The following is a 20,474-nucleotide window of genomic DNA, read 5'->3' on the forward strand; positions in this document are numbered from 1 at the left end:
AATTTCTTGCCCTGTGTCTGGACAGAAGACTGAAAAAAATTTCTGCACTTGCTTGATGAGGAAGTAGCTCTGTTTCATTTTTCTGTTTCTAGATGCAAGAAATGGAGTGAATTAACATTCACGACGTAGCCAGAAACATTCAGCAGAATTTTCCTGTCCCACCCGCCACGGGAATCAGAGACCTGCAGAAGTCCATTGACCTCGAGCAGGATTTACTGGTCTTGAAAATCCCGCCCATTGTATTCTAATGCAAAAACTGGGGGGAGTTTTACAGGGGAGGGAGTGCATACTTTGCTCATCAATGGAAGGGTTGGTCGGCAGATTGTCCACTTTAAAAAAGGGGCCCCTTGTGGGGAAATTGTGGTGACAGTGATCTTAGCAAATTTTGAGTGAGACTTCCACGCCTGAGAGATAAGAAACCTCGCTCTCCAGAGCTGCTGGGCCCTCTGGCGGGGCAATAGTTGGGTAACCCCACAGCACCACAGCGCTGTAGTGGCTGCTGCTGGAACTACAAGAGGGTCCTGCGAGAAGATCACCAGGAAGATGAGCCCAGAGATTTAGGACAGGGAGGGATCAGGAAGGAGGGAATTGGGAGGTTCAAGAGGCCAGAGGTGGGAAACACAAAGTGGGGGTGGGAATGTCCCGAGGGGATCCCCCCACCTTCCTTCCTGTCTCTTATTTGGAGTTAGGAAAGTAGCTGATTGGCCATCTTTCTGCCTTCGCCCCCATAATTTGGGGCATTTAATTGGCAACTTACGGGCCTCAGTAGGCCTAAGGATGAGTTAATATGGGGCAGAGCTCGAGGGTGTATGGGAAGACTGTGGGCAAGCCTACTTTATTTTATGTTTTATATATTATTACCTTCATATATGCCAGTGAGCAGGTGTAATCTTGCCCTCCCCCCGTCAACTTTTTTCTCCCCACAGATAATGCCTGAATTACTGATACGTCCAGTATTTACTGCCTTTCTTTTACATTCTTGCACTAGTAACTTTAAAGACAAAGGCACAGGTCCTCAACTGTAAAATTAACCATTAGATTGCTCACACACAGCCAGAGGAAAAGTGTTTTACGGACAGGAACTGTCCAAGAAGGCAGCTCACCACTATCTTGTCAAGAGTAATTGGAGATGGTTAATACACACTGGCCTTGCCAGTGATACTCACATCCCATGGATGAATTTTAAAAAAGACTAAAGGATAAGAGAAACAATTACAGTTCATCTAAGATGTCACAATAGAATGACATAATCCATGGTAAAGCCTAGTCTGTTTATCTATTTGAAGTGTTGTTTGCAGAGCACAAAATCATTCATTTTTGATATAGAATATCACAGATGGTGAACTTTGAAAAAATGTTTACTGCTTAATGTCATCCTTAATCTTGACACCAGCTACAGTTTCTAACATAAATAAATATAAACATTTCCTTTTGACTAGCCCTTGGATTTAAGAAAATTATTCATGCATATGGCTTTTCTGAAATAGTCATATTGTGCCAACCTCTTGTTACAGTTAGAATCTAATGAGTTTATGTAGGGAAACTAAAAGCTACTTTAATAAACTAGAACTCCGTTACTTGCTTTCCTCCCTTGTCACTCTAATTGATAATTCAGAAAGAAATTCAGATTCAAAACCGTCATATGTTTTCAGATGGGACAACGTTATTTTAACTGTCGTAAGATTGTATTTGTTGGTTTTGAATGTTGGCCAGCTCAGTAACTGGAATCTATAATTCACATGGAGTGAAATCTGCATCTCTTAACTGCTGTGCTGCTAGACTTCCTCAATTCATATTTTCTTCCTTAATCCATTTCCCACCTTACACACAGCCGGCCCAGGCAAAGTCTACAACCAAGTAAAAAACATTCCTCCTTAAGAACAGTTTTCACACTGTGCTGGGCAATGTTGGAGTTGCATTTTGAATTATGCTGTACGCTCTTCCTTCTCCTCTTCCCCCTCCCACCCCCCCTCCAACATAGTCTCTGCCAAAGTCATCTGACAGGAAACTAAAGATTAAGTTTGTCCTACCTAAGGGAACAAAGAGCCCACAGAGCAATGAAACAGCTTACTGCAGAGTGCAAAGTTTCTAATCCATCTCAAATCTCGGGATTTGCTGGAAAGTGTCAATGCAAAGTTGTTTCTTTGCTTTAGCATTTTGTCTATGGATCATCTTTTTTGCACTGTACCATCCACGTCCACCATTTCCATAAAGGTTAACTTAAAGCACCAAACATAATCGTGTGGAAATTAGACTTTATTGATTGCTATGGTCTATTGTTCCCCTTTTTTAAGTCCCTGTAGTTCAAGTTCAATCTGGAATTACATCATGTCTGGTTTCCCTTGGTTACCAGACAGCTTGCGACGTGACTATGATTAGAGAGGAACAACTAATCTTCTTCATGCATCGGCTCCCCATCTATTCAAATATAAACTTTTTCTCACAAGCACACCTCAAGTATGCAGTGTAGTTAATTTATGGATCATGGTCTAAATTAGATTATTTAATGGCTTCTTAATGGATTGTTGACCCCCATCCTCTCATTTACATGTCTGGGTGGCTTACATCGAAGTTTCGGAGAGGATCAATCACAAAATTATATTTAAACTCATGTGAAAATGTGATGGATTTGGCCACATTATGTCGGATTTCTTTAAAGTGCACTGAGATTACTTGGCTGCAAGCTTTTTTTTAAACTATCTTTCCCAACCAGTTTTCCTGACACACATTTTACAATTTAGTTTACCTTGATCCAAGTGAAGAAACCTTTACAATATTCTGCAATTCTAAATTACAAGTTTAAAAAAAAGTAATAAAGCATTTGATTTACATTTCGAAAGACTTTGATTCAAGAGCGCAAAGGCAATCTTTTGAGTTTTTCAAATACAATTACAGAGTTTAACATCCTTGCCCAGAGTGCAGCTTGGAACAGCTGCTTCACTGTAAGTTTAATGTAAGTTACTGCAGTAACATAAACTTATGGCAGGAAGTGCTGACCCAGTACATTTGCCAGGATAGTCAAACAGAAACATTTATTTTTGTTCAGAAGAGGAAAATAAATAAGAATATTGATGCTACATGCAAAAGGATTAACCTTTTAAGTACAGTACTAAATTTCCTTTCACATTTGGCTGTACACAGATCAGCTCCTATCACCCATTATCTGTAAGGCCTCCACTTGAACAGTTAGAAATCTGGAAACTAACAAAAAATGAACAGAAGGCTAGGAAGCTACCTGCAAAATGGCAAATAAAGTAGCTGGTTATTGATTGGGAGCACACTCATAACATATTATTTTCTATGAATGGCAGCATGATTCAGAAGTGCATTTAAATGTTGACCAGAACACTCAAACCTCGATGAACACATAATTGGCTTAGTTTAAACCACATAGCTTCAGTGCATGACTGCCAATTAACCAAGCTGTATTGCACAATTCATTAAATATAGACATTATACTTGCAAACATAAACAAAACACACCTTTTATGCAATGAAAATGGGCCCCAAAGTATTATGATTGAAGTTTTATTAAGCCTCTACACTATCAATTGTAAATAACATCGAACATGCTCATAAACTTTAAGTATGAAATAAGTATAAGTTGCCCTATGATCAACCTAGGTGTTTTATAAACAGCAACCTGGAACTAAAACACTCAATGCATAAGCAATGGAAAATAGTCCTTTATTCTTAAAATGCTATATTTGTAACTGTAAACTATGAGCTATTAATTTGAGAATGCATGTTTACTAATAAAAGATAAAAAAGATGCTAGTGAGTGTTCTGTAAATGAACATTTCTTCAATTGTGTCCAGGCTTCATGTATACCATTAATAAAAGGACTCCAGTAGATTATCTTAACTGCCTGGGATCTACCTATTAACTTTCCAAAAACTTCACAAAAAGTACTACTTTCTCTTAACTGTAAATCAGGATTAAGACTACAATACCCCTCTTTGCAGTCACTTCATTCTCTATGCCAAGGAACTCAGGTGTTTTCTTCAAGCTGAAGTGTACTCTCTAAAAGCTATTATTCCCTTTTTTCCAGAGAATTCTCCCCTCGTAGAATCACCTGGGTCAGAAACTTCTATGGCTAAGCACAACACATGCTCTGCTCTCAGACCACTGCCTGTGCTATTGGCTAAGTGCCAGTATGTGCCTTTCCTCTCCACATTTTAGCCCTGGGCCTCCACTCTGGTCCTTCCTGATAACTGAGATCCGGAACTCAAGGGAAGAGAATGGGACTGGAACCTGTGTGTCACAGGTCTTTGAACTTCACACGCTTGTGCGTAAGTGTACTCTGCTACTTTTCTGAAAGGCAGACTAATAGTTAAAAAAAATACATTTTTTTCTTTAAAAATCATAATCAAAGTGATTATGAGCACCAAATGTTGAGGAGTTAAAATTTCTTCTGTGCTAACTTTTCTTCAACATAACTTCAGGCTTCTTAAGAGTACTGTGAACAGATGTTTTACATTTAATTCTCGGAAGAGGGTGGCAGCCATGTTTATCTCAAGCAATGTGGGAAAATTCAGAGAGTTTAACATTTCCAAATCCACTGTACTCCAAGTGTTCAAAAATGCTGAGGTAGATACTGGCTCTATAAGATTTGCACCAAATAGTTTCAAACAGACTTGAGGCTAGACAACAAGAAGACATAATGCAGTTTCATTTTTGATATGCAGGTGTAGATTTTAGAAATATTTAAAATATTACCTTTGCCAAGCAATTCCCAAAGTATCGTCACTGGCACTGGGGTATAAATGCCTGCCGTTTTGATTCATGGTCCAGTCACAAATCCTCAGCTGTCAATTGAAACCTATCAGTGAGATTGGGTATCGAGCAGAACTAGACTCCAAGAATACATGCAAAAAATTCACTTCCATTAAGAAAGGCATTAGTCTGATTAAGATGCAACATAGATTTCAATCAAGAAATATTAGAAAGTTAACCACAATGGTTCAACATTCCAGACAGACAGAGTAAAGGTTAACAAGAGAAAAAGTTCATTTTACTTTATTTCCTTAAAGGAACAATACGCACTGCAAGAACTGGCAATTAACTTTTGCCTGTCTCACAACCCTTTACGCAGTGATGAAAAACAGTCACAAAAGCTACACTGATCTGGGGGGGTGGTGGTGGGGGCTTCAAAGAGCAGCATTTGGGAGCATTTAAGTTCTTTCTCTGCCTTTTTCTTCATAAGTGGCAACCAAGTAACATCACCCAGAGATAGATTCAACTTCTGTGTCACTTACTAGAAGTTCTTGATAAAACACTGTGGGACAAACATGCCCATATGTCAAACACTGAACTGTATACACGTTATATAAACACCATGGTCAATATCTGAGAGTGAAACATACATATGCAGAAAGAGCATGTGAGTGAGTCAACGTAAACAGCAAATAGCAGAGTCAATAGAAGAAACAGAAATGACAGAGTGATTATACCCTGCTTTATATAATCGGACAATTCACAATGCTTATTAGTCCGGGAATTCAATTATTTTACTACATGTAATTCAAACAAAAGGTTGTATTTGACATTTTATTTAACAATGAAGAAAAGTGCATGCATTATCACTACAGGATATAAACCAAACTATGTTTGGCAGTGAGTAAAGGCATAAAGAGTATAATGCTAGGCAATACTTCAATGGGCACAGCTGAAGTGGTATGTCAATTATACAAAGCAGTAAAATTAATATATAATGTGCAATGGTCCTTCCATTTACACGTAAACTATAGTTGATCTCCAAAACAAATTGCATGATTTTAGCTGAACTTTCATTTCAATTATATGCAGACATGTTTCCATCCAGGAGAAATGTCTATCTCTATTTTTAATCAATTAACTGGTTATTTCCCAACTTTTTAAAAAAATCAGTGTGATGATACTCCTCTGCCTGCAAGAAGTGTTGTTATCATGTTCCTTGAGAAGCGTAGTTTAAAAAGCAGCTCTGATTTATCTGATGCTGATCTGTCTGCAAACTAGACACTTCCATGCTGAGAATGCAGGAGAATAATTGATCCTAAATAATGGGGTGCTTGCTTTAATCTGAGTTGTTGATTTTTTTTGTTTATTTTTGGGATCTCAGAGTAGGGTTTGATTAGATTGATTGACAAGAGACAGAGTCATGTAAAAGGACCAAGCTAAGCTTACAGGCGAAAACAATTTTAGCTTTTGCTTGATCTGGAAAGAAGCAAAAGTGTTTCTCATGCTCTCTCCTTGGATGTTGCTGTTTTGGAACTGTCAGAAGACAGATGTCTCTCTCCCCAGGGGTGTTCAAAGTCTCTAGGACTGTTAACAAGTTAAAACACATAAGCCTGTGTTGTTTGCTAACTGATTTTTGAAGGGGAGTTTAAGTCTCTGAGGAATATTGCTTAAATTGGAACTAATAGAGATTGCCTACCAGTTAAGAATTGTATCTTGTCATGTTTAATTATTTCAATTGGTAGAAGTTAGGCTAATTCATTTGATATATTTAAACTGTATTGCTAAAGTATGTTTTGATAAACTTTATTAAGTTTATGTCAATAGAATCACACCTGGGTGACCCTACCCTTACACTCATTCCAAATTAAAAAAAAATATACAGTTGGGGTATAGTATAACTTCATTAAATACCTTGGGGATTCTGATCTGATCCCAACATCAATATTAAGATTCATTTAACAATTTTGTGAGAGGATACAGGATACTGTTAGTTCTAGAGAAAGAAGTTTTTTTCTCAAATTTTGAACCATTTAATAACTCTAAGGAGATTGTCTAAATGCTCAAAAATGTATGTTCTCATTTCATAAAAAGCACATATTTTGCGATCTCTAAAAACATAATCCTGCTACACTCTAAAAAGGCTTTCCACCGATTGTGTATCACTCATTCATAGTTTTGAATAGTATTCTTGCAGTAATGTACAATTTTACGACGTTAAATGCTTCTCAGGAGTCCTACTACAGTGAAGGGGGGCCTATTTAAAAACCGTATAAGCTATGGCAAGCAGTTCAATGTTGATAAATTCTGCAACCTGAAATTAGAGAACAAAATGATGAAAAAATTGAACAGAAAATTAATTGCTCCCTCTAACCCACACACCAAGGTGGTTAGTACTGAGTGTCAGCCGAAGATTTCTACAAGTTCTCTATTCAACATGCATACCAAAAGTGAAAGGTTACACAGGACAGGACGAGGCATAAAACAGAAGATAAATCACAATTCCACACACAAAACCCTATGGGCAGAATCTTACCAATTCAGGCTCAGACTGAAAACTGGTGTGTAACATGATAGATGCACAGGCCAGTTTTGTCTCCAAATCTTGAGCCACTCTGACTAAAAATACACTGTCACTCTGACAGAGCAGGTGGCACCCCAATCCCAACACAAAATCATCTTCCCCACCTCCCACCATCACCACAGAGGTATCGGGGCCTCCCCCCTCATGGGGCTCCACCTTGGCACTAGCCCTGGCATAGGCTGGCAGTGCCAACCTGGCAGTGCACCCCTGGAAGGATCCTTGTGACTGTTTCAAATTTTTTTAAAGTTTGAAGATGTTTATTCATTAGTGTCACAAGTAGGCTTACATTAACACTGCAATTAAGTTACCGTGAAAATCCCTGGTCACCACACTCTGGCACATATTCGGGCACACTGAGGGAGAATTTAGCATGGCCAATGCACCTAACCTGCACATCTTTGGAGTGTGGGAGGAAACCCAACCACCCTGACAAAACCACGCAGACACGGGGAGAACGTGCAGACTCTACACAGACAATGACCCAAGGTGGGAATCGAACCCAGTTCCTGGCACTGTGAGGCAGCAATGCTAACCACTGTGCCACAGTGCCATCATTAGGGTTTGTGAACCTCACCAATGTGACATGAGTGTTTAGTGAGGGAGAATCATGTTTTGGGGCCCCACTAATAATGTTTAAATTCATTGAAATCTTTTTAAATGAAGTTCCCGTCTTCTGTGGGCGTGAACCTCATGCTGGAAGAGGCGGAGAAAATTGCAAAATGCCTTCTCTCTGGAGAGAATCACATTTCCCGAGTTCCTCCAGATTTTCCACCCATGTCGCTGTTCTCTCTGCTGGGGAAAGTAGTTTGACTATCCCTCCCTTTATCTGGCTATAAGAAAAATCTCTGTTACATGAGTGATGTTCATTTTGTGAAAACAAAAATGTTTTAATTGTTACATTTTTCCTTTCCTCGGCTTCAACTGCTGATTCATTTTACGGTAAATTTGTGCAAGCACCACAGTGGGCTATTCTTTTTTTGTGAGCCCAGACCATCGGCCAGTACTCAACTATAAGGCATCATAGTCAAGCTCAGTCTTTGAGATAGGACTTGCCTTGCCATTGCCTTCCCATTCTCAGTAACTCTGCTGGGGAAGTTCCAAAAAGAGAGCAGATAATTCAAGAGGGACAGAAAATTAAAAGCAAATTCACCACTATACACACAGTGCATAGTATTTTTGGTGACAGTGGCAATTGACCTAACACTCTGTCGCTCAAGTACAAGGGCAAGCGACACCACTGGAGAGAAAAAAATGGATGCCCTCACAAGAACTATAAAATAGCAATAAGTCCCTATAATATCACTGATGTCACAAATAAAAACACTGATGGGATTAACATCTACTTATTTGGAATGAAAGTCTCTATTAAATCACATATGAATATCAAAAGATAAAATTACAGAATCTTTGCAGTGCAGAAAGAAGCCATTTAGAGTCTGTCTGCACTGGCTCACGAAAAGAGCATTCTGCCTAGTCCCACTTGCCTGCCTTATCCCCATAACCTTGCACAAAATCCAATTCCTTTTTTAATACTGCAATCAAACCTGCCTCCATCACCCTCTCAGGAAGTTTGTTCCAGACTCCAACCATCCTCTGGGTGAAATAAGTCTCCTCAACATCACCGTTACTTTTCTCAGTTATTTTGAATGTGCGTTCTCTAGTACTTGACACTCTCAAATAGAAATAGTTTCTCACTATTTATCTATGTTCCTTTGTCTTAATATCTATTCTGTTGAATTGCGAAGGTTTGTTCAGGAATGAAATTCTTGCTTGGCAGCAGGCAGAGTAAATGGGGAGTACTTCATTACATGGATTACCAAAGTTGTAGTTCTTAAATGCCTGACTTAAGAGGAATTTTGCTGTAAGGAGGGACATTTGCACACTTATTCATTGTGTTATTAGTTTTAATTATGGATAATTGAGTATGGAATTGCCAAATGAATGAAATGCTTAAGCAAAATGGAAGACTCCACATGCTACATCTTCTTCAGCAACACAACGTATCTCAAATTGGCCTATTCGCTGTGTTTAACAGTCATGTAGGACCCATTGTTTTATCTGCAGCTCCTGTTTAAAATGCTTAACTTCGGAAAAAGTGCGTGTGAACAAGCTTGAAAGTATTCAATAACAAGTACTGAAAACTGATCCTAGCTAATGCGGACCAAAGCTACTCTGGCACAACTGAATGTGTGTTCCCTTGCTGAAAGGTTGAAAATTCTGTCTGGACTTTGTTAGAAAACTCCTGAATCCCATTTCCCATCGCCACAACCGCACAAAAGTAAATGTGCAATGGAATTAAAGGAGGAAATAGACCATTCTGTAAATAAGATGCAGAAGAAATACACAAGACAGTCCAATCCCCTGCTTTGCAAAACTTGTAATTAGTATGTAAATGATTGAGAATTTAACAAACTCAGCATGACAAAATATGATCTATTGATTTAAATATAAAATGCAGTGTAAATTAAGGAGACTTGCATTTTGCAACATATTGTAATTATTTGAATACTAAAATGATTATAATTGTGTAATCCTTTTAATATTTATTTTAATGATTGTCTATAATTATGATTACTTGTTTTATTTGTATCGTCATCACAATTTAGCATCTGCTGCCATGATTTTCCAATAAACCAATTACCTATCCATATCTGTAATTTTTTTTACATGCGAATCACATTGTATCACTATTATTAGAAACTAGCTAATCCCATAGTCCTGATATTAAAATATCAGGTGTCCATCCAGGACCTTGACTCAAAATCTACAACTGTACCTTCAAAATGATTCATGGCTGGGTCACTAGTATTTTTGCACTATTAAAAGAATCAAGTACTGTAAGAGTCCAGTCCACGTTTTTATAGAATCCCCACAGTGCAGAAGGAAGCCATTTGGCCCATCAAGTCTGCACCGACCACAATTCCATCCTGGCCCTATTCCCATAATCACACATATTTACTCTGTTAATCCCCTGACACTCGGGTCAATTTGCCATAGCCAATAAACCTAACCAGGGCACCCAGAGGAAACCCACACAGATATGGGGAGAATGTGCAAACTCCATGCAGACAACGAACCGAGGTCCTGGTGCTGTGAGGCAGCAGTGCTAACCGCTGTGCCACCGAGCCGCCCTTGCTCCCCAAGCCTGACATTCAACCCTTTCAGAGACATGTTGGATATTCTACACTTCACTCTTCCCTTCTCCTCCTCATACCTATCCCACTCTGAAACTTACAGTTGTGAACTAGGGGCCTCTGAATGAAATGTGCATTAGAACAAAACCATCACTACAATAACCTGTATTGTAGCATACAAGAATGATAAATGACACTAGGAGAAGTGAGTTTCCCCTGGAGTTTATATAGAAAGATGCTGAAGTGGCGCCTTGAAAAAAAGAGAACTGAGAGCAGAAATTCTCGAGTTTAATCAGTCATAAACCGGGGAAAGGGAAACCAAAATAAATCTGCCTTTTTCTGTTCATTTCCTGCAGAAGCTCACTTGTAGCTGTGGATTTTCATTTCAGCCGATTGTGGTTTCAAGATAATGATGATGACCACAAATAGTTTCTGTACCTCTCTCCCCACCACTCCCTCCTCAAAGCAATGTAAATTTCCTTGTGTACCTGCAGTCAGTTGACTGGTACTTAACATTATTTGCCTCCTTTTCTGGTACTTTTTCTAGGGCATTTTGTAAAATCTCAAATGAATTACAAGTTTTAAAGTTTATTTGTTAGTGTCATAAGTAGGCTTACGTTAATGCTGCAATGGAAATCCCCCAGTTGCCAGGCTCCGGTGCCTGAAGGTTCCACCTTCTCCAACCTTGCCCCTTGCCTGAAGTGTGGTGATCTTCAGGTTAAATCACCACCAGTCAGGTTAAATCCCCCCTTTGAGGGGGAGAGCACCCTATGGTCATCTGGTCTATGGTGACTTCACCTTTATTTAGTTCTAATACAGTGTAATGTCATCCTTGTCAAAAAAATGCTACAAAGCACCAATAAACGTAAATGCAACAGCACATATAATAGATGCAGAGAAGTTGAAGTTTGGTGGGGAATGTACTGGGGTCAAAATGGAACTGATGATTCACCAACACGGTTACAACTCTGAACTACACAGCACACACCAGCATTTGTTCAATTGCCACCTTTTGCAATAATTGTAGAAAATTCTTTAAATTATGTAAAATAACACTGTAAATGTCTCAAAAACCACAAAGCAAATTTAAGGTAACTGGCTTTCAAGAAAGAAAGAAAGAGGATGGGCATATTTTGCTTAGATTACTAGAAAGAGGCAGGACATCAATAAAATTAAACAAGCTTGATTTTTCCACGGACTGTTGGTATTTTGACTGCAGTTTCCTTTCCTAATTTCCTTTAGAAGAAGCATATGTGCAATGTGACCCAACTTCCCTCCTCCTATATCTTTGCGTTCGGCCTTCACCTTGGTAGTCCAGTGATTTGATTTCATGTCAAGCTGTCAGTCATAACCCAAGACACAATGAGAACTGGGAGCCTGTGGGATGCTGATTGTCCACAGCAGACTTCCTTCCACTGCTGCAGTTGCCTATGACGGGAGGAGGGCTGTGGTGCATTGATGTAGTTTTCCATTCATTGTGTCCCCATTAAAGCTGTGTTCTCTGAAAGTCCACCACCTCCAACAACTACTACACCTCAAAGAGAAAAGTAAATCAAAGGCAACCCAGTAATGCAAAAGAACAGCGTAAGAGTCGAGAATAAAATGACCAGTTTAATTAACTCAAAAGCATTAAAACCAGGAGCACACCCCTTCATATAATTTAACAATAAACTGTATTAAAGACAAATGGAAGAATATGATTAACAAAGTATAGCCAGTAATCATACAAGTCTAAATAAAAATCTGAAATAGTGTGTCATGAACACTCTGTTGTACAACTGCTGTGGTTTACCTATGTTACTACAGGTACTCTCTGTGACAGTATGCGAGGTGCTTAGGAGAAGAATGATATTGATTTTTGCATGTTTTCCAGATTATGCAACCAATTCTACTCTCCAGTATGGTGATATCATCAGAATTTACAAACCTGTTAGAAATTTCTTGGAACTTTATCAGGTATTCATTGCTCATTTAAAAAAAAATCAACTAATTATGGGAGCAGGTATCGTGGTCATTATTTCAAGGGCAATCCACCAACAATAGATTTAACCTATTTATTCGCTGTCTTCAGCAGCACATCACTCCCCCAGTGTGTTGGGGGAGCCATTTTGAAATGGCTTGGTTACCAAGGGGAAAGGCAGTCGGATTTAATTTTCGGAATACTTATTTTTAAATGGGCCTATCTACCAAGTAACAATACTGGCAAAATTAATTTCAAACTCCTAATATTGAATCCAAATGATACCCTCAGTAGCATTCCCTACTTGGACTGCATAGATCAAGATAATTCTGATTTCAACCAAGTGCATTGTGAAATCCAGCAGTGATGAAATGTCCACTACGATCCTGTTGGCTTTGCAAAGACTTTTCGGTCTTACCTTGTCATTTGCAAACTGGATTGCACTGGAAAATTGAGAAGTGTTCTATTTTATTGAATTAAACAGGGCACTGCAGAAATCATCTTTCTCATCAGCAGATTTCTCTACATGAACCACATTCTTCTCAGATTTGTATTCATGTATTAATTATTACTGAAGCTTTCACTTGCTTAGTCAAAAGGGAGACACTTTGATTAGCAAGTAGAAATAAGGTAAGTCGTGTATTACAGTGCTTTGTCGTGGCAACAATTATTTTTGGGGCTTTTCTTTACTAAAAAGGATCATGCCTATGTTTTCTAACATGAGGGGAATAATGAATAGAGCGTACAGTTTGGAAGGGTGGTATATGTCTTGTTAACATTTCCAATTGTTGAATCTTTCTTGAAAAAATGTGATTCTAGAATTTGAAGTCAATGTACAGTAATTTTACTGTAAAAATGTGCTAACCTGTACTTCTGGTGCAATTGGCCTGATAGATTCTTGCGATGTTTAATGTGCGGCTGTTATTCATTTCTAATCATTACAAATGCACAATTGCTCATTAACCTGACTGCCCAATTAACTACATATACAGACAGAGCAAGCAGTGTACTGATTTTGCTTGTTGCTGTTTCGATGAGTGCGGCAGACCATTTTGTATGCTCTAATTAGTTATACATAGCCACTGCAACAAGCTGCCACCAACTACCTCATGCTGCTTGATTAACCGCCAAGTCACTGATGCCAGACTGAGACCATGACTATAGGTTCACGTCAAGATTCAGACTCCCTTTATACAGACAGATGAAAGAACCCAAAACAGTTAGAAAACTATAAGCCATGTCCTCTCTTTGTCCATGCATTTTGCTACAAGTTCACCTTATTTTGGTAAGGAAGTACCAGATTCAACACAGCAGCTTTTCAGAGACTAATATATCTATACAAAAGCACAAACTGAGCCCATATGCTTACCCAGTGTTAGTTAAAAGATTGACTCTATAGAAATACACATATCTTTGTTTAGACATATAGTGCAACTTTATTTGATATCAATTGAAAAGAGGAACATGGCAGGCAGCGTATACACTCTCTAAACATTGTTTGTCCAATTGATACTTTAAGCCACAATATATTTAGTGAAGCACTACCATCTAATTTTGGTAGCTTGGTGTTTCATGGCACTTTTAAAATTAAGGATTATTGCACACAAAATTAGCAAATATATCTACCCTCACGGCAGTTAAGCATTTCAGAGCAACTTCCATTCCTAAAGCTAAATGATGCATGAAATCTTAAATTCTGCTTGTTATAAACCATTTGAACGCACTCTTATTGAAATTAAATAGCTGTAGTAGAGACACTAAAGAGGTACAGCTATCCTACTAATGGCCTTGTTTTGCTTTAACTGCCCACAATTCATCCGTAGAAAAACTTCAGGTTTTCTTTGGCATTAGAGCCACGGAGCAATGTCAAAAGAGAGTCATCCAGTCTTATGATATCATACCACAGAAATATGAATCATAATGCAGGCAGCCACAACAAAGAGAAAAGGTTACGCAACTGACACTATTTATTTTAAGGGTCACCACCTATTAAAATATCCAGTGTTAGAAGGATCTTTTCCCACTGCAGCTCATTCTCCCCATCAGCATTTTTAAAAATTCTTGGCTAATATAAAATGAGAACTAGTTGGATTTATTTTGACCCGTGCTTTCTATTTTTATTCAATTCATTTTTTTTTGCTGCCTAAGTACAAGGCAATAAGTATCAAACACTCTGAAGCTGATGAGCAATAAAAGCTTTCTCATAAATCACATCCATGTTAATATTCTAGAAAGGTTAACCCCTTGAGCATCACCAAGTGTCAGCATTCAATTCATTCCTGTTCATTTTTGTCTTTAAAGGCATGCTTCAGCTCATAAACTATGTCACTATAGATAAAATCCAGGAAAAGTACCTTTAGCATCATTCATTAGATAAAAGTGGTTTATCAATTCCATTGTTCACTCTGCGTATTCTTAATTAAATATAGAACTTACACATGAACAAAGAGCAATAGACCATTCAGCCTCTCAAGCTTACTCCGCCATTTAATAAGATCATAGCTGATCCTATAGCAACTTCAAATCGGCGCTAACCTACTCTTGATAACCTATCATACCTTTGCTTACCAAGAAATTATTTACCTCTGCCTTAAAAATATTCAAAGACTCTGCTTCCAACAGCTTTTCAGAGAGAAAAGAGGCTCACAACTCTGAGTGAAAATAATTCACCTCATCTCCATTTTAAATGGTCTACCCTTTAATTTTAAACAGTTGCTGCTAGTTTTAGATTCCCCCCTTGGGAAAGATTTTTTTAATCATTACATAGGATAGACCAATCAATTAAAGCTTGTTCATTCAAAATATCATAGGGGTGATTCTCCAAGCTGCGCAGTGGGTTGGGAAACACCAGCAGAGGATGTTTAGCAGGCTTCCCACTGGGTGCCACAGCCTCCATGCATCTCCGGCTTCAAGTGTTTTGGAGTCATCAGCTGCGTGCCGGAAATCAGCATGGGGCTGATTTAAATATTTAAATTTCAACTTACATTCTATTATTGGCCCAGGGCTAAAGTCTCTGAGGAGTGGTTCCCTTCAGCAGGGTTTATTCCTGCTCCCCACTAATGGAAAACAGATGGCCCGACCTGCTGGAGAGGACAGAGGCCGTGGAGGCCTCCCCAGCCTGGCTCTCTGGCACTGTCCAAGGAGCAAACTGGCATTGCCCACTAGGCATTGGGTAGTGCCAAGGTGGGGGGGGGGGGGGGGGGGGCAGGGCCAGAGGGGGCGAACAGTGAGGGTGGGGGGAGGCACCACTGCCACTCTGTATAGGGCTTGGTGGCAGAGGGAGGGAAGGGGAGATTGAGACTGCCGCAGGGGAGTGGGGGTTCAAGGAGATTGGGGCCAGCTAGTGGGGGGTGGGGGCGGACATCAGCTGGTTCAGGCAGGTCTGAGAGGCCAGTGATCGGGGATTGGGGTGGGATGGCCAGCAATGGTGGGGGGTAACAGGGCTGGCCAGTGATTGGGAGGCCAAGAGTGTGAGGCTACTGCACACATGCCGATTTCGGCGCTGACAGATTGGTGCATGTGCAATGGCCCACTCAGCACTATGGTGCTGGCATCTCCAACAGGAATAGTCCCTACCCATAGATTTTCAATGTGCTCAGGCACTCTGCAGTGCTCAGAGTGTGGGAATTTCACTTCAAAAATTAGGGAGTTACCCCAATTTCCATGCAAGCTATCCCCTCTTCCCTCTCCCCCATGATTTTGTTTCATATGCGGCTTGGTATTAGATATAGATAGTCCACCCAGTTTGGACTATTTGATAAAGACTATTAAAAACTTCAAAAACTACAAGCATAAGACTCTGAACTGATCAGTTGTTTTGTTTGAGAAAGTACTCTGGTATGGATGGGAGTTACAGTGGAATTGTAACTGTATTCCTTATGCTCTATCTTGATCTCACTAGGATCAGGTGTTAGAAATTTTCACTATAGTGTTGAATTCAGTCATAGCTAATAAAGTTAATTGTGTCTACATGAAATGTCCATCACCAGACAGACCTCTTCAATCTATTAAAAGCTCATTAAATTTTTAATCTTTAAATGAAAATGATTAATTCCAAAATAATAACTTGTATATTTCTGTTAGAGGCTGGGCTGTGTTGGGGAGATGGGCAGTCATATAAGGAAAGTATAGAAATATATTTTTAATGTCCAAAAGTGTGCAGGTTAGATGGATTACCTTTGCTAAATTGCTCCTTAGTGTCCCAAGTTGCGTGGATAATGTGGATTAGTGGTTTACTGGTGGGCAGGCTTGGGAGAAGGGGGGCCGCCTCGGTGTGTGAACGGATATTGAGTCAGAGTAGACCTGATGGGCCAAATGGCCTCCTTCTGTATTATGTGTCTGTTTTTGATGGTGATACATTGCTTTGAGACTATTTGCCATGACTACTCTCGACATTGAAAGTGCATTGAAAACAGCACTGATCAAAGAACTCTCTTCTTGAGGTTTTAGATCTTGTTTTTGTATTCTGCGAGACATGAAGGTCTGCAACAAAACTATAGAATTATTTTATATTTGGTGCTTAACATAATACTCTAGCATGAAGTGATTCATTCTCAATGTTTCTGAAAGTTACTTGAATTTGTTGGGAAGGCTTTATAAATTTGACCATCCATTGAATTCCACAAAGTATTGAGCACTTCTTGTCAGAATATGATCAAGACAAATCCTATCACTTTTGTATGAAATCACATTTGGTAATATTGGTGAACAAAAGAACAGGGATATGAACCATGTGTTCTTCACCAACGTGCTTACCAAGACTCCAGTGAAAATAAACAAAGTACGGATGCTTCCTCATGTGGTAGAAATCATTGGAAGAAAAAGGTACTCTTGCAAATGAGGGAATGTTTGAGAGACTTTGCAAGAGGACGGTGAGAAGAATACCTCAGTCAAGGCCCTTGCCATCTCACACAGTATCAGTGGTAACCTGGGTATCCTGTCATTAACAAGGGCGGAATCATACAGTCCCTACAGTGCAGAAGGAGGCCATTTGGCCCATCACATCTGTACCGATCACAATCCCACCCAAGCCCTATTCCTGTAACCCCTCATATTTACCCTGCTAATCCCTCTGACACGAGGGTTAATTTAGCACGGCCAATCAACCTTATCCGCACATCTTGTTGTGAAGGTGACACAAGTCTCAGCCATTGGCTGGTCAGCCAGCGAGAGCCTCTCTTCAAGAAGGCCCGCCACACTCAAGCACTTAATGTGTCAGTCGAGGTCCTTCCTCCGAGGTCAATGAAATCTGGGGTGGAAGTCTTATCCTTAATATTTGCTGGCCAGAGGCCGGCAGCTCATCTGTACTTGGAAACATCACTGGGGAGGCTGCTGTTACCACACTTACCTGAGGCCTCGAATAAAGGAGGACCTAGGCACAGGTGAGTAATGGAGGGTGGGGGAGATCACACCTGAAAGTTGCGGGGAGAGGGATTGAGGGAGTTTGGCAGCAAGGGCAGAGGAACGTCTTTCTGTTCAGACCCCCAGCACCTTCCCAATGCCTTGGTCATACACCGAGTGCCTTTCAATGAGGGACTCTACTGCAGGAACCCGCAAACAAACATGTCAGGGTTTGCCTGTCATGCATCCAGCATGGCAGGTCCCCCACCACTGGGTTAATACCAAAAGCAGTGGGATGAGCCCCGTAATTGCCTCAGCAGCCTGTCTGTCATTCTTGATTGAATAGCAAGGCCTCTCCATGCACTTTAATTAGCTGCGGCACTGAAGACTGCATTAGGTGCGTCTAAAGCACAGCGTGCGAGGTCAGGACCTGGAACTGTCTCCCATTTCTGGTTCCCAATCCCAGATTTTACAAGGCAAGAGGTTCTAGAAGAGCATGACTTTGTTCTGAAAATCCGTTTAAGTGGAAATTTCATCAAAAAAAAATTAAAAGGGAAAATACAGAGAGTGATTGCAAATAGGTGTGACGAAAAAGGATGGAGAGGCAAAACCACTAATTATTGCTTTGTGGCTTTTGTGGTTGGGCGCAGAAGTTCCAAAATGAGCACTCAGAGGGTAATTCTGGCAAAGAGACATTGGTAAGCAATCATGGATGTACATGTGCACTTCAGCGGCAACTTAATGTTGAAGCCATCAACTGTACAATACTTCCACAATTTACCATGGCTGTGCCTATTAAGTCTGATATTTTTATTCAGCCACACTTCAAAAAGTTAAATTTTAGTCATCTTATTAACGTTTTAATGGTAGAATGTTTTACTAATGGTGTACTTTTTATGTAGTTCCTCCCTCTCTGTACCGAAACCCCGCACTAATATGAGACAAAGGCAAATTTAATTGATAATTGAGTATGACTACAGCATTCAAAAGCGGTGACAGGAAAGTCTCAGCAAAATCATGAATTACTGCTCTTCTTTCATAAACGGTACATAAACTGTAATTACCAAACACCACATATGTTTATGAGATTAAGCAAAGGAGCAACGTTTAAAGATGAAGTGTAATCTCAGATTCCGACTCGCATCCCTCGTTTTTTTTTATTTGTGTTTTGAAAATGCTGACCAGAGGACAAAGATGTTGTGTAATGTGACAAATAGAATTTTGCTCTGGTGACAATCTAAGACACTCGCAGTCAAAGCATGTTCAATTCATAAGAGCATCTTTCTCCTCTAACTCACTGTCACCAATGACACATTTGTTTACAATATGGATGTGAACGATGGCTGGGAGTTTAGCTTGGACTACAAAATTGATGGCAAAATTCTGTGCAGCTGCTGGCTGTCAGATTGATAATTCACATGTGTGAATAGTCAAGTTCACTTTTAAATCAGTCTTGGGTGGGCAACTGAGGGGGTCATCTGTCACTTCAGTGGAAGAAAGCTGATAGGTTGATGGAGAATAGTTAATGCTGCTGTCCTTCATTAAAATGTTCCACTTTCCACACAGAATCCACCTCCCCTCAACAGGAGCAAAGAAAATTAATTGGCTGCCATGCCTACCTGAATGAAAAAGGAGAGTTAATTCTGGAAAATATCTTTGCCTTATCTTTGAAAGTCCATTTTAAAAATGGAGTGCCAACCAATGTGCAAACTTCTACACTGTAAGATCTTCGGCTGGTGACAACAGTTAACATTCACGTGTCACCCTCACGTAAGTAATAAGGCTCTCAGCAACACAGCACAATATAGAACAGTGTAACAACATGATCAATCATGCAGTTGTGAACTGTCACTTAGCCTCGAAATACAGTGAGCCAATGGAAGCCAGGTTCAGATTCACACTGGAAGCAATGTCCCACAGTGCTTTGGGCAGGTGGCAGTTATCATTTGAAAAGAAGTAGATACGTTAATCTCTCCTCCTGACTTCAAACCATTAGTTGCTGTTCTCTGGTAAAAAGATTTAGAATATTAACACTGCAGTAACGTCATGGACCTGGAACATTATCACACTTAGCCAAATAATGAGAAGAATTGTGCCCACCTGCTGCTGGTGGAGGAAGGCTGGGTCCCTTGAGCTGAGTCCAACAAACTGTCGGTTAGCTGGGGGCGTACCTGAACCTGTATAGGCTGATTAAAAAGAAAAAATATAAATTACTCTCCAGGTAGTAGACTTTGTAATATCAATGCAATATCGAAGTCTTTCATTGCATTATTGAAGCAAAATTTTGCATCAGGCAAACCTTTCAGATAAGGGGGCAGAATGTATTTTTGAGTGTTTGAGAAAAGTGAATCAGCCAGTGCCCCCAAGCCTTTTACAGTGCTGAAGGTATATTGGTATAGTTGTTATTTCTGGCAATACTAGCAAGAACTATTTCCTTAACTATATACTTTTCAGGAGACATCTCAGAGACATTAATTCATTTTTTTTTAATGAGTTAACAAGTGCGTAAAAAAAAATACAATTAGTGAAATGTCATATGAATGCTGCACTCATTAGTTTAACTAAATGAATCTTGTTCCATTACAGCGTGACAAGACTTAATCTCAAGGCTGACCTATGCTCTATGTTTCAATCATAATTTTTGTCAGAGTCAGATTGTATTTCCAAATTTCGGTGCACAGAGTGCATTTGGTTTTGAGAACACAGGAAACAGTACAACCCAACCTGTGGAGGTTAAAGAA

General features: G+C 39.7%; 1 protein-coding gene across 6 annotated transcripts in view; it reads right to left on the bottom strand.

The window, feature by feature from the left end:
- The window catches only part of LOC145342916 (nuclear factor 1 B-type-like), a 309,688-nt gene that overhangs the window by 41,528 nt on the left and 247,686 nt on the right, over positions 1-20,474 (bottom strand). For 5 of the 6 annotated variants that reach the window (XM_080188530.1, XM_080188531.1, XM_080188528.1 and 2 more), the window contains 2 exons: positions 19,834-19,919; positions 4,719-4,807 (listed from right to left, as the gene is read on the bottom strand). In XM_080188530.1, the coding sequence (XP_080044656.1) occupies positions 4,719-4,807; positions 19,834-19,919 (175 nt within the window). The remainder of the gene's footprint in view (positions 1-4,718; positions 4,808-19,833; positions 19,920-20,474) is intronic. The other variant, XM_080188533.1, reaches the window with a different exon arrangement.

Source organism: Carcharhinus amblyrhynchos, chromosome 5 (assembly GCF_965287045.1).
Source record: "Carcharhinus amblyrhynchos chromosome 5, sCarAmb.v2.hapA, whole genome shotgun sequence".
NCBI lineage: Eukaryota > Metazoa > Chordata > Chondrichthyes > Carcharhiniformes > Carcharhinidae > Carcharhinus > Carcharhinus amblyrhynchos.